We start from the raw sequence: 14,571 nt of genomic DNA on the forward strand, positions 1-14,571 counted from the left end.
GATACCAACCAAAAGCCTGACCTCTGCCTCTAGTTCTGCTACTGAAATGACTAAGGGTAAGTGCAATTCAAAGAACTACTAATTTCGCCAGGCGCGGTGGCTCAAGCCTGTAATCCCAGCACTTTGGGAGGCCGAGGCGGGCAGATCACGAGGTCAGGAGATCGAGACCATCCTGGCTAACACGGTGAAACCCCGTCTCTACTAAAAAATACCAAAAAAAAACTAGCCGGGCGAGGTGGCGGGCGCCTGTAGTCCCAGCTACTCGGGAGGCTGAGCCAGGAGAATGGCGGGAACCCGGGAGGCGGAGCTTGCAGTGAGCTGAGATCATGCCACTCACTCCAGCCTGGGCGACAGAGCAAGACTCCGTCTCAAAAAAAAAAACAAAAAACCAAAGAACTACTAATTTCAAATTAAGCCTGTCAGCAAGAGAACACAAAAGAAAATTTCTTTCTCCTTGCATTATCCAACTTATTATCAATTTAACATTTCTCTCTGCACAGTTACTTTCAGAAATAAAATAATGTTTCTCCTGCTGGTCAAGAATTAAGGCCCCAAACAAAACCAGAGACCATCATTTGGTACATAGGAGAACATTTTTAATATGTGCCTAACATCTACCTTGAATGGGTATGTCTTAACTTCACTCCAATGCCAAATAAGAAAGTTGTGGGTTAACTATCTGGAGCTGTTTCATAAGGCAGATACATGTATTACCAGCAATAACCAATTTCTTGACAAAGCGTCCACATTAAGTTAGAAACCCTTACCAGCAGCACAGGGTACCTACAAACCCCTACTGAAAACAAGGATAAAAATGTGCCTGCACACATGATTCCATTTAAAATAATTAAGGTGCTCTGTGTGCCAGATTCTACCAGTGGCTCTCAATCTTGATGCACAAAAGAATCACCTGGGAAGCTTTACTAAAAATACCAATAACCAGGCCCTGCACCCAGAGATTCTGATTATACTCTACAACCAAGATTGAGAATCACTGTTTGATATGCTAGTCCATTATTAAGTAAAATTTCACATTAGAAAATCAATTTACCTTTATTTCTTAAGTAACATTTGCAAGTTTTTTCTCTAATGATAAAATACATGCTCATTTTAGAAAATATGGAAATTCTGATATATTTTCTTCATAAATAGCCATTTTATAAAACCTTCATACTACATATAGAACTCTGTATCCTGCTTTTTTAGAAATAATTATAAAACTTCCCCAAAGAGTAGTACATGTTCTTTGAAAACATGATCTTTAATAGCCCATAATGTTTTAAATGACAAATGTTCATAAACAGTTCTGATTTTAATACCAGGAAGAACTGATACTCATTTTACATGTTTGTTATTTGGTGAAACATTTCAACTATTAATATTATAAAGTGTGAGAAGGCAAATTATGAGTGGGCCTACTCTCTATGGTACAGATAAGACAGGAAAGTGAAGGACATCAGGAAGTTGAGAGTAAATGAAGAGAGTAGTAAAAAGGCAATGGGCAATTAATGGCTAAAAAGTATTCAAAAGAATAAATAAAACAAGCATCTAAAGACCGCATAGGGAAAACAAACTTCATTGACAAGGTCCTTATCAGATAATTTAAAATTTAGTTAGAGAGACAGAATAAACACATTCAAAAAAACTAAAAACAACTAGTGGCATAAGAAGAATAAAATTCTAAAATAAATGTTAATACAATGAGTGCTATAGGTGTTTATTCAGGAGAGAGTGTTAGGGGAAAAGAAGCAAATAGAAGTTACAAATTTCCCCTTCAAAGGAAAGAGAAAGTCAATAATATTATTTTTTGTTTTATTTTTGGGTTTTTTTTTTTTGAGATAAGAGTCTCACTCTGTAGCTTAGGCTGGAGCGCAGTGGCACCATCTCAGCTCACTGCAACCTCCACCTCCCAGTTTCAAGTGATTCTCCTGCCTCAGCCTCCCGAGTAGTTGGGATTACAGGCATGCACCACCATGTCCGGCTAATTTTTGTATTTTTAGTAGAGATGGGGTTTCACCATGTTGGCCAGGCTGGTCTTGAACTCCTGACCTCAAGTGATTCACCCGCCTCAGCCTCTCAAAGTGTTGGGTTTACAAGCGTGAGCCACTGCGCCTGGTCAGTAATATTGTTTTGTGTATGACATTCTTCTAGGATAACTACAATATCCAAAAAGTTACTAAAATATTAAATGCAAAAGAAAAATCAACTGAGTATTTATCGCTGTCCTAATTACAAAGAGAAGAAATAATAAAGGATAATGGAAACAGAACTAAATCAGGAGACAGGAGATACACAGTCCTAAACTAGGTACTTGTTCTTAAACTTAAAAATATAATTCATTACCTTAAGCATATAGAAAATACCTGTTCCTGGCCATGTTTTTTCTTAACCGTGTAACTTAAAAAGGCAGTAAAAGTCAAGTTACATTGACTAACAACAGAAATACTTCTAATCACTCACAATAAAGAACAACAGAAATATTTCTAAGTACAATAAGAAAGCACATCATTCTAAGATAAAATACAACTTAAGTTCAGAGGCCATGTGCCATGGCTCACACCTGTAACCCCAGCACTTTAGGAGGCTGAGAGGGAAGGATCACTTGAGCTTGAGTTTGACACCAGCCTGGGCAACAAAGCAAGACCTCATCTCCACTAAAAAATCAAAAAGATTAGCCAGGCATGGTGGTGCATGCTGGTAGTCCCAGCTACTAGAGAGGCTGAGGCAAGAGGATCACTTGAAACCAGGAGATCAAGGCTGCAATGAGCTATAATTGCACCAATGCACTTCAGCCCAGGCAACAGGGTGAGACCCTTTTTCAAAAAAAAAAAAAAGGTTCAGGCTATAGAGAACAAAAAAGACATGATTATACACCATTCCACCTACAAGATATGACACTGACACACTTTCCTTCCAAGACACAGAAACGGCTATGCCAACTAACTGCAAGGGGTCAGAGGTAACCACATCATTTGAACCTCAACATTATGAGACATCATAAGGAGACTTGCTTTCTTCTCACAACAGAACTCTTAATGAACCTAAGAAGAAACTCATCTTACCCATAGATTTTAATATTTTAATTTGTATTATCAAAAACAAATGGACACAATATTCTGCAATTAAATACAAATGACCCAATTTAATAGTAAGAACTTAGTTCCTCTGATTTAGCAGCAGGCTGAATATTCCCAAAAGAATGTTATTCCATAAATGAAAAAGAAGAAAAATCCACAATGAAAGGCCATCATGAAAAGGGGCAGGAGAAATAAACCACTGACACAACTTGAAAGGCATCACTTTGCTTCCGCTTCCCTGCACGAGGGAATAACTGGGACCCAGCCCTCCTGCTGCAAACAAAGATAAAAACAGACTTTAAAAAAACAAAATTTCTGTTTTCAGAAATTAGATAATGGGCAGGACAGGAGGACTGTGACCCCTAAAAGACAGAAAACAAAGTGAGTCCACGGCAGCCCTGGTTTTTTCTCCTAGAGGCCCTAGGAGTAAAAAGGAGGAGACTTAAGAGACCTACAGGGCAAAACGGGGAAGACCAAACAGAGTGCCAGGTAGGGAACTCTGCTACCAAAATCAACAATGAGATTGGAAACTTTAAATTAAGAAACAGTGGGGAAAAAAACAAAAGACCACTATCCTTCATGAGCAAAGACAGAAGAATGCTTAACGAAGTATTCACAAATCAGTTCTAGCAGTATGTAAAAAGTGTAATACACCATGACTAAGTGGAGTGTATGTTAAGAATACAAAGTTTGGTTAATACTCAAATATCAATCAATGTAACTGCCACATTAACAGAATAAAGGAGAAAAATCCTGTGATTCATCTCAGATGTAGAAAAAGCATTCAAAAAATGAATAGGCAAACTACAGTAGAAAATGTTTAAAACACATATCTGAAAAAGGAACTGCATCCAGAAAAAAACTCTCTTACTACTCAATTATAAAAAGCAAAACAACCCAGTTATTTTTAAAAGATAAAAATAAGAGGAAAGGGGCAAAAACGATGGAAGAGGCACTCCACAAAGGAAAATACATGAATGGCCAATAAGCACAACAAAAAACTGCCCAAAATCATTAGACATCAAGTAAATGCAAACTGAAACTATAACTCACATCTACACGCTAACTGTAATGGCTAAAACACAAATACACACACCTGACAATGCCAAATGTTGAAGAGGAAACAAACAGAACTGTCATGTATTATTGGCCAATGTGTAAAAGAGCACAGCCATTTTGGAAATCTGCCTAGTACTTTCTTATAAGTTTAAATAGACATCTTCCCTATAAACCAGCAACTCTAAGTATTTATCCAAGAAAAAAACCTATGTCCATAAAAACACTTGTACAAGAATGTTTATAGAAGCTTTACTCATAATACCAAAAACTGGAAACAACCCCAATGTCTATCAAGAGAGCAATAAAATCAAATGATTGATACACCAACAATATGGATGAACCATTAAAACATTATGCTGAGCATAAGAAGTTACAAAACAATATATACCGTTTAATACCATTTACACAACCTTCTGGAACAGGAATAACTCATTCATGGCAAAAAAAAGGAAAAAAAAAACAACTCAAGACAAGTGGTTGCCTCCAACGGTGCAAGGGAGTAGGGTTTTGACTGATAAAGAACATAAGGAATCTTTTTAGTGTGATGGAAATGTTCTACATTTTAAGAGGTGAGGGATACACAGGTATATGTGCTTGTCAAAAGCCTTCAAATTGTTCATTTTATATCTACGTACTTCCCTGTAAAAATTATGCCTCAATTTTTTTAAAAAAGTTTAAAAATCACTAAAAAGGTCCAAAAAAGCTGACTCCTAACTCCTAAGAGATAAAATATAAAAGGGAGTAAAATGAAACAAAATGAAAACCTTCAGAGTAATCCTAATTTCTGAGTTCTGGCTGATATGGTTTGGCTGTGTCCCCACCCAAATCTCATCTTGGATTGTAGCTCCCATAATCCCCATGAGGTTGTGGGAGGGATCTGGTGGGAGGTAATTAAATCGTGGGGGTGTTCCCTTCATATGTACATCTATCCCATTAGTTCTGTCCCCTTAGAGAACCCTAATACATGTATCCTGTAGGAGAAAAAGTAAGGGAGGAGTTATATGTTAATTTGCCCAGATAATACATCCTGTTGGTTCTTCTATTTAACCAAAACATATTCTTCATATGTATCAAATAACTTTGAAGAAGGGGAGTAACAAATGTTGGTAAGCAAAAAGGTACATAATTGACTTAAAAAATAGTTAAAATGTCTTCTAGTTTGCCAACATATAAATTGATCTGGCTGTTAGAAGTATGCTTATGTCAGACAGGATGTCGCCAATCTTTACTCATTACAAACTAATTTCAACATTATTATAGCAAAAAAGGTCCAACAATCACAACTAAATAAATAATTTAATTTACAAAAATGGAAGGGGAAGAAAACTGGGAATAAACAGAAAAAAACTGACCAAGTGGAAGTCCAGAAGCAAATGCAAAATAAAATACAATAAAATTATATTAAATTAGTATACTTATAGGATATAAATATAAAAAGTATCTGTAAAAGTAGCTGAAATTTCTTAAATGAGCTGAATATTTTTATTCCACATCTGCATGCCTCTATGCTTTCATTCATTTACCCCCAAATACCAGGACCACTTTATTTCAAGAGAGGAAATTTTCACACTCAAGTGATTTAAAACTATAAAGCTACTTTTGTGTCTTATTACATATTTTTTAAATTATTAAAAATTTGGTATCTTATGGTTTAATCAATTCTAGCTCATCAAAAAAGGCATTTTACAAAACAAATACTACACCAAATCAACAGAAAAGAAACAAATTAGCTAAAATATTTCTTACCACTTTTACAACACAAGGTGCATCACTGCCAACTGACTCTGAAGAATTCATATCAGCTGTTTAAAAAAGTAAAATATTTAACATCAGAACAAGTAATGTTATAAATATATTAATATTTAGGTTTGTGTATCTGTAACCCTTGATAGAATACACTTCAGTTCCCAAATATGTTTCTCAGAATATTACAGTACATTTCACATATTTTAAGACTTTTGTTCATGTTTTACCATATCTGAATTTAGAATACATCTTACAATTTCTGGTTTCTTCCATATGATTATCAATTACATATGGGAAACTGAGTTAAATAAGTTAAAGATTTCTTTATTCAAAAGTACTAATGGCCTTTGATATGCTAAAGGATATTGTGAATTCCTCAGAGGGTGATACATTTCTTTAATAAAGTATGAAATTCTTTTAAGAGGAGCATCTGAAGAGTAAAAAATGAGGAAGCTAAAGTTCTAAAAAGCACTAGTTTAGGAAAAACTTATCTGGACCAATAGTTCAGGATGTTGGCACTAGAACTTTCAACTGCCATCAGAATAATTTTAATGTGGCTGTCATTTTATTTCAAGCAAATAAAGAAGTACAGTTGCCCCAGAATACTGAGTTAGAAAAATAAGGTTGCCCATATTCATTAAACAAATATTTACCAAGTACATACTAAATGTCAGTTTCTAGGAAATAGAGATTTAGCAATGAACAGGAAAAAACCCTCACTTACGAAAAAAAAAAGAAAATCCTTACTCTTACAAAGCCATCATTTCAGTGGTAGGATGCAGACCAGAAATAAAATATGAAGTACATCTGACAGTGTGAAGTGCTGTAGAGGACAAATTAAGCAGGAAAGAGAGGTAAGCAGTGTGGCCACAAGTAACACTGACCTGGTGTTACCCAAGCAGTGGCCTGAGAGCAGGGAGGGAATAAGCCATGTATGCATTTAAGTGAAGAGCACCCCAGGGAAAGCAGCACCAAGACCCTGATGTGGGCGGGCACAGTGGCTCACACCTGCAATCCCAGCACTTTGGGAGGCCAAGGTAGGTGGATTACCAAGGTCAAGAGTTCGAGAGCAGCCTGGCCAACATGGCAAAACCCTGTCTCTACTAAAAATACAAAAATTAGCCAGGCATGGTGGTGGCACGCACCTGTAATCCCAGCTACTTGGGAGGCTAAGGTGGGAGAATCACTTGAACCTGAAAGACAGAGGTTGCAGTGAGCCAAGATCATGCCACTCCACTCCAGTCTGGGCAAAAGAGTGAGACTCCATCTCTAAATAAACAAATAAATAAATAAGACCCTGATGCAGGAGTATGCTTGACATGTTTGGAAAACAAGCAGACAAAAGTAGCTGGGGAGAACTAAGTGAGGCAGAAGAAGAGAGATCAGAAAGCGAAAGCAGCAGGGAACAAACACGATGGGTTTAACAGGTAACATATAGGTTTTGGCTGTCACTATGAATGAGATGGGGAGCCACTGGCAGAGGATCAGCAAAATCAGACTGTGGTAACAAAGACTTCTTTCGGCTGCTTTGTGGAGAATGGAGTATAGAGGCAAGGGGCAGAGGCAGGTAGATCAGTCAAGAGGCTAAACCAATAGTCTAAGTATATGGATTATACCTCAGGAAAGCTACTAAAAATTTTTCACAGGTTTGGTACAAAAATAGTGTAAAATAAAATATATTAAAACAATTTTAAAGCATCATATACAAAGATCAAGAGTCCAAAGGGCAGCAAGATGGCTGAAGCACAGACTTTGAGGAGATAAAACGGATGAAGATAAATGTTGTATATGAAGGGTCTTGTATGTCACTCTTTAAAAGTCTGGCACCTTATTTGAAGGGCACTGGGGAGCCATCAGAGAGGTTTAAACAGGATGATCATATTATCTGATCAGTGTACTTGGTCATAAAAGCCATACTGATAACAATGGTGTGCAAGGCAGCAAGACTGGGACAGAGAAGATTCGGTGCTACAGTCAGAGTCCAGACAAGACATAATAATGACCTGACCAGGACAGTGGCTGCAAAGGTGGAGAGAAATGAATGGATCTGAGAAGTCACCCAGGTAAAACAACAGGACTAGAAAAGGAATTATTAGTGAAGGATATTAGTGAAGGAATGCTCAAGAATGCCTTCCCAGTTTCTGGCTTCAAGGCTGTCATTCATTGAGACAATCCTCATGACAGGATCAGGAGATAAAAGATGATGATACGAGTTTTAGAAATGCCTGTAGAATATCTAAGTAGAGATTCCTTACAGGCCAGTGGCTACCGACCTGGACTCAGGAAATCGTGTCCTAGGCTACAGAAAAAAACAGAGAGAAATCAACAGTAAAGAGACAGTAAGAGAAGCTTGACATCACTCAGATAGAATATATAGAATAAAAAGTGAACAGAAGAAGAAAAGCTGGAACACACAGAAGTGCCTATAAAGATGACGAAGCACAGCCAGAAAAGCAGAAAGAAAACTAGGGGAAAGGTATGTTATCATAAACGATAATGGAAGCAATTGTTATGAGAAACAAAGATAAACAGTATCAAATGCTATAGAAAAAAATGCAAAGAAAATTCAAAAGCAATCTTTTTAATTCATTAACAGCAACTGCTGATGATCTTGAATCTGGCTGTTTCAGTGTATCACAGAGAGAGAGACTGGAGGCGACAATACTCAAGCAAGTGCTTCCTTTTACAGATTAGTCATCCCAACCTTATAAAAGTAAAGTTTTATTACAGAGGTCAAATCATTGCCTATTAAAAATACTATTAGATGGCATCTTTTGATGATAAATACAGATAAAACAGAGACACATACAAGGCAAGTTTTAAATTTGCAAACGGTTACAAAAGTAAATTAATATAAAATGAAGAACTATTTTTTTAGAGACAGGTTTCTATTATTATAGGATGGCATAAGTCCACATATCCTGTAGTAAAGACAGCTTATATAATCTACCATCTCCCCTAAATCACAAGATCAAAAATATATACCTGGATAATATAGCCACTACTCTTTCATGATTTATAAGGATTTTTGCCATAAATCAGAGGTACAGCCTAGTTCACTGGAATGGGTTTGGCTCTCAACAAAACGAGAGAATCAACACATATTTCACAAAAAGGGTGCTACTGACCGACAGGAATCATATGTATAAAATATGATAAAGCACTAGATTTCAAGCTATGTTTCATAAAGATAGCTACAGAAACTGCAACTGACCAACGGCAGCCCACTGGTCCTGGAGCAGGTGAAGTGTTTACTCCTCTTGAGTAAGGGCAATGGTCATTCACCTACGTCAGTGGTTCTCAAACTTTAGCATGCATCAGAATCACCTTGATCAAACACTGCTGGGCCCTCCCCCTACGGCTCTGATTGGTAGTCTGAGGTAAGGCTCAAAAATCTGCAGGTCTAACAAGTTCCCAGGTGACACTAATCTGTCATATTATTAGTATTCTGAGTAAGATATTGCTAAAAATAAAATTTTATAAACCTCCATTCCAGAAATTAATTAATCTGAGATTAGAAGTAGAGTGAGAATATAGAATGGAAAAGTTAGAAAAATCAGAAGCAAATATGAATTGCATTGTATCACTACTAATATTTATTGGGGAAACAGCTTTAGAAGCAATCAGGTAAAATATTTTTTAAGTCCATAATTTAGTTAATATAACAGAATTTCAGGATTCCACAAGGGGTCCCCAAAAATTTCAGAATAAGTATGTTAGTTATCTGCACATTTAATCAGGCCTAATATGCAGTTTCTGGGTAATTCTCCTAGTTCCAGTATGATGGCTAAGAGCGTTGCACAGAAAGAAACACGAAACCCACACTTGTAAAAGATTTGCAAATCTCCAAATTAGACAGAGGGAATAAATCCCACATAGGTGGAGGTGGGAGGGGAAAGATATGTACATGGGTTTCTTTGGGTCTCAAAAGAGATTAAGATTACATAAAGTATCTTAAAAATCTAAAGTCCTAGTGCTCACTAATGATAGTATTACAGCTATTTTACCCTCTTTTTCTGTTGTGACTGCATTAGCAATTTCCACTCCTACGTCAGAGATGCATTTTTGCTTAATCAGAAACTATTAAGTTGACTGCAGATTATTAGGAACATCCTATAATAGCTCATAATTGAGAAACCATTTTCATAAGCATATACATCTTTGGATTGACCATTAGAAGCAGTCACACACTTACCAAGATATATACAGCCAAAGCCGCCTTGGCCAATAGGTAATCCTACTTTCCATTCCTTTTTTGCCATGTCAGTTATTATCTCCCCAACTGCAAACTGTTCTGCAAGATGTCTCTTTGCGGGGCCCTGTCTTCCAGCTTGAGCTGCTTTTACACGAGGCATTTTCACTATAACATGAAACAAGGAAACGGTCAGAACTGTAATCTTAGAAGTGTTCAAAACATTTTTCCCTAAGGAAAACTTCTATATGGAGATGCTGTTCAAATTCCTACTTACTCCAAAACTTAAAGGATATCTGTTAATTCTGACTTATAATGGCTCAAATCCTATTTGATTATCTCTTAACTTTGGAGAAGAGACAATAAAATCATACATGCAATTATTTTCAAGGAAATAATTAGGTTTAAGTTCCAATGGCATAATGATCAACTACAACTAAAAATGCTATTTAACAACAAAGAACTGCTCTATGAAGTTGAGAAGGAAAGGTGCATGCAATCAGAATGCATATTTTATAGGAACAAAATGAAGAGTTTATTAAGGTCAATACCCATATGACAAAACATAGTACAGAGATTGAAAACATAAGGCAATTGAGCACAAGGGGAAAGGGCAAAGGTTCCTGGAACATGCTAGTAAATGCTTTACACAGGTTCCCATCCATCCTCGTGACTCTGTGAAGATTACATCATCATCCCCATTTCGAGGAAATTAAGGCTCAGCAAGCTGGTAAGTGGTGGAATAACAGAAATTTGCACTGATGACTACCTGGCTCCAAGACCTCACCAACATGCTCCACAATTATGGAAGTCACTGTAACGAAGGAGCACAACTTTCAAGACTGACAGGAGAAACTGTGGCTTAGTCATCTGGGCAAAGCTGGTGACACCCAGCATTCCTAAGTTTCCTTTCTCATTAACTGTCCTTTAGGAGATGGATCATGACTCACTTTTCTCAGTAACACATGAGTTTATCATAACATTCAGAGAAAGCAGTGTTTTATTGTGAAAAGAGCACTGACTGAAATCAAAAGGCCTGGATTGCAGGTAAGACACCGGCTGGTTGGGTAATCTTGATCAAGTCACTCCACGCTGAGCTTCAAGAAGTGCCCTCAAGTGTAACTCACTTCGTTGATTGAAGGAACTCAATTTGTACTAGTATGCATGTGTACATGTATGTGTTGTGTGATTTCAAACTCTCGGTTCTACAAATACTAATCAAAAAAGATTTAAGACAAGTATTTGTTAGGTTCCATAGTTCCCTAAAAACATACTGGAGATACAGAAAAGAAAGAAGGTTAATAAGAATCATTAAGACAGTATGCAATACTTGAAATGGTTATTCACATGAAAGAAGTCTGTAGCTCAGTTTTGAGCCTAGATACGCTACATACATACACAGTACATTTAACTGGAATTTTTCAGCAACTCACCCAGTATCTCTTCAAATATACAAACTCCTTATCTGCAAATGTTCCTTATTAATTTAGTGGGGATTTTTAAATTGAATTTTTCCCATAGAATACTAATACATCTTTGCTGTCTAAATCTTCTCTAAGCAAAAACATCTTCAAAATAAATAAATGTATCTCTGTTATTTCTTCGTATCAATTAGTTCTCTTAATGAATGTGTTTTCAGTCATGGTAAAATCTTGCAAAATGGAATTTCAGTGCCAACCAAGCTAGCCTAGACTCAAACACAAAAAAAGGTTATTTTTACACCTATGGTAGTAAACCAAATAAGAGAAACAACTAAAACACATAGTACTTCCAAATATTAAAACAGATGCCCTTCTGAATTTTAACCAACTTTATCAAATCATCAATCTCTTATTTGACTGGTTCCTTATAGTAATCAAAATAGTTTAAAATGAGTGGACAACATGTTTTTTATCTTTATATATCTCAAAATAGTGACTGCACAATCTTTTGTGTTTTTCTGAAATTCCTTTCCAGAAGTGACAAAAATATCATATTTTAAATGAAATATTCTGGCTCAGCATCTACTCAATGTAAATTGTGGTCAATAAAAAGTGATTTTCCTCCAAATAAAGCTGTTTGCTTTTATTTTTAGTTTTATTTCTGTGGCCAACTAATTGAAACTAATTGTAATAATTAATTAAGGCTTGGAATGACTTTCTTTCCTAAAAATAGTCCCACAGAACAGCGTCATCACTGTCAGTCTCTTCAATACCTTCTAAATCACAGCTCCTGAAGGTTAACGCTGCACGTGGTGGAGGCAGCAGCACAGCTGTTTCATCTCCCTGAATTCCCCCATAAACCTGGACAGGACAACTGGAGAGCGAAACTCAAAACCCATGGATAACCTCTCCAACCAACCAGAGGAACAATATCCCCTTATCTCTACAAATCCCAAAATTTGAGCAGGTGAAGACAGACCATGACAAACAGCAACAAGTTGTGTGTGGTGTCAGCAACTGTAAAGAAGGAAACAGAAGAAAGGGTGGTGCCTCTGATAAATCTGAGAATCCCAAAATTATCTATCAGGAGCTACTTGTTTTAGAAGCACACAAGACCCTGTGAGAAAAGCAACTGAAACAAGAAGGGCTCTGCCACTCCTACAGCCAGGAAGTGCAAGTGGTCCTTGGTGAGGTCTCAAGAAGGTGAAGCCTGTTGCCTCTACAAACTCTCAAAACTAACCAGTCAAGGCCCCTTCTAGGTCAAAGCCTCAGGCTGAGGAGAAACTGCTAGGGATGAAGCCAAAGTGAGCATCACAAGGATAACACAAAGAAAGGAAAAAGAAAGCTCAAGTGAAAGTGGATCTATAAGTTAGCCTCAGTATTTTGGAATACTACACAAAAACAAGTGAAGAGTGGGATCTAGAGAATGACATACACTCTCCCTAAACCATACCATCTAAAACTAATTGCAAATAAGGGAAAACTGGCTGCATACAAAACTCAGCAACAAAAAGAGATCAAAGCTCAGTCCCACACTAAGTTCGTATTTTTAAAGAGAAAAAAAAAATCCCTTTAGAAAACTACATAAGAAAACATGCCTCCCAAAAGGTGGATAGCTATAAATCAGTATTTCAAAACAAGCTAAAAAACACTTTATATACAGACTAACATCAATCAGAATTAGAAAAATTCAGAAATCAGATGACAGAATAATTGAAAATGAAAGACAAAAATCAGTTCAGAAATAAAAACTAAATTAGAAGGAACATAAGAGTAAATAAAACTTTTCAACGACAAGAGAAATAGTGAAAAGAAACAAAAAATCAAAGAAGACAAAAAAAAATTTAAGAAAATATACACAAAAAAACCAACATACATACAACAAAGAAAATCAAAGCAAGGGAACAGAATATTAAAAATCCTTTAATTCAAGAAAACTTTCCTGAACTTAATTTAAAAAAACATAAAACTACACTTTGAAAGGTCATATCACATACATTTGAAAGATCAACCCAGAATGACCATCACCAAGATACAATTTAGTTAATAGTAAATGAAAATATTTTTTGAGCATCTGCAGATATTTTATAAGGAAAATAAAATCAAATTGTCATCACTTTAACAGCAACATTTTACGCCAGGGGGGAAAAAATAACACATTTAAGACTCAAGGAAAGAAAACATGAACCAAAGATTTTATACCCAGCTAAATTTCGAGTATAAAGACTGCTAAGTGTTATCAATATAGAAAACAGCAATAAGAATCTACTAGAGAAGAAGTCCAGTAGAAGGGGTCGGCCACTCCCACAGCAATATCCAAAATGACTAAAGAAATGTCAGTAACAGTGAGCAGAAAATATATACTTGTAGAACTGAAACTCAACGAGGGTTATAAAAGAGAGAAAAGAGTATATAATGGGCAAATGTACTGACACTGTAGATATAGTACAACTATCAAAAAATGGGATAACATATGCACAAAAGGCAACTTTCCAGAACTCATATTGTGATACTTGGTTTTGTTAACTAAGACTGTTGTGTGCATACATGTGGAATGATGCAAATGACTAAGTATGTGATATTATTATTCTATCATTCCCTTGTGTCCCTAAAAATCAGGATTCAGATACGGAAGAAAAAGATGGAGACAAAAGACAGAAGAGGTAAAGTTCAAAATGCTATACTTGGAAATATTTTTAGTTCAGAAAGTATCTTTAAAATAATCACATACACAGAAACACATCTTTGTATTTCCTAGCCCCATTCACTAAAAAGCTTAGAAACAATAATCAACCCAGCAGCAAAGAGCATCCCTAGCACACAAATTGTAATCTTGAAATACCACTTCCCATGAAAAGAAACCAGGTTCCTTAACAAAATGATTATTGCTCCTATAATTAATAATCACCAAGGGATCAAAACTGGAAATTTTCTCATACTCAACGAGCCTGCCCAGGGCATTCCCACCTCCCTCTCAAAAAAAAAATCAAAAGAAAACACTCCTAAGCAAAATCTGTATTTCATTTCCTGTAAACTATTAGTAACCTCTGCCCATTTTTCTTTCGAATTATTAGTC

At 36.2% G+C, this 14,571-nt stretch overlaps 1 protein-coding gene across 8 annotated transcripts in view; it reads right to left on the reverse strand.

Moving 5' to 3' along the window:
* Positions 1–14,571, reverse strand: part of LOC105467446 (VRK serine/threonine kinase 1) — an 85,265-nt gene that overhangs the window by 38,388 nt on the left and 32,306 nt on the right. For 7 of the 8 annotated variants that reach the window (XM_071099633.1, XM_011717052.2, XM_011717049.2 and 4 more), the window contains exons 2-3: positions 10,078–10,242; positions 5,883–5,938 (exon numbers count right to left, since the gene is read on the reverse strand). In XM_071099633.1, the coding sequence (XP_070955734.1) occupies positions 5,883–5,938; positions 10,078–10,237 (216 nt within the window). In that variant the 5' untranslated portion in view covers positions 10,238–10,242. Of the gene's footprint in view, positions 1–5,882; positions 5,939–10,077; positions 10,243–12,268; positions 13,113–14,571 lie in introns of those variants that run through there. The other variant, XM_011717048.3, reaches the window with a different exon arrangement.

This window comes from Macaca nemestrina, chromosome 7 (genome assembly GCF_043159975.1).
Source record: "Macaca nemestrina isolate mMacNem1 chromosome 7, mMacNem.hap1, whole genome shotgun sequence".
NCBI classification, from domain to species: Eukaryota; Metazoa; Chordata; class Mammalia; order Primates; family Cercopithecidae; genus Macaca; species Macaca nemestrina.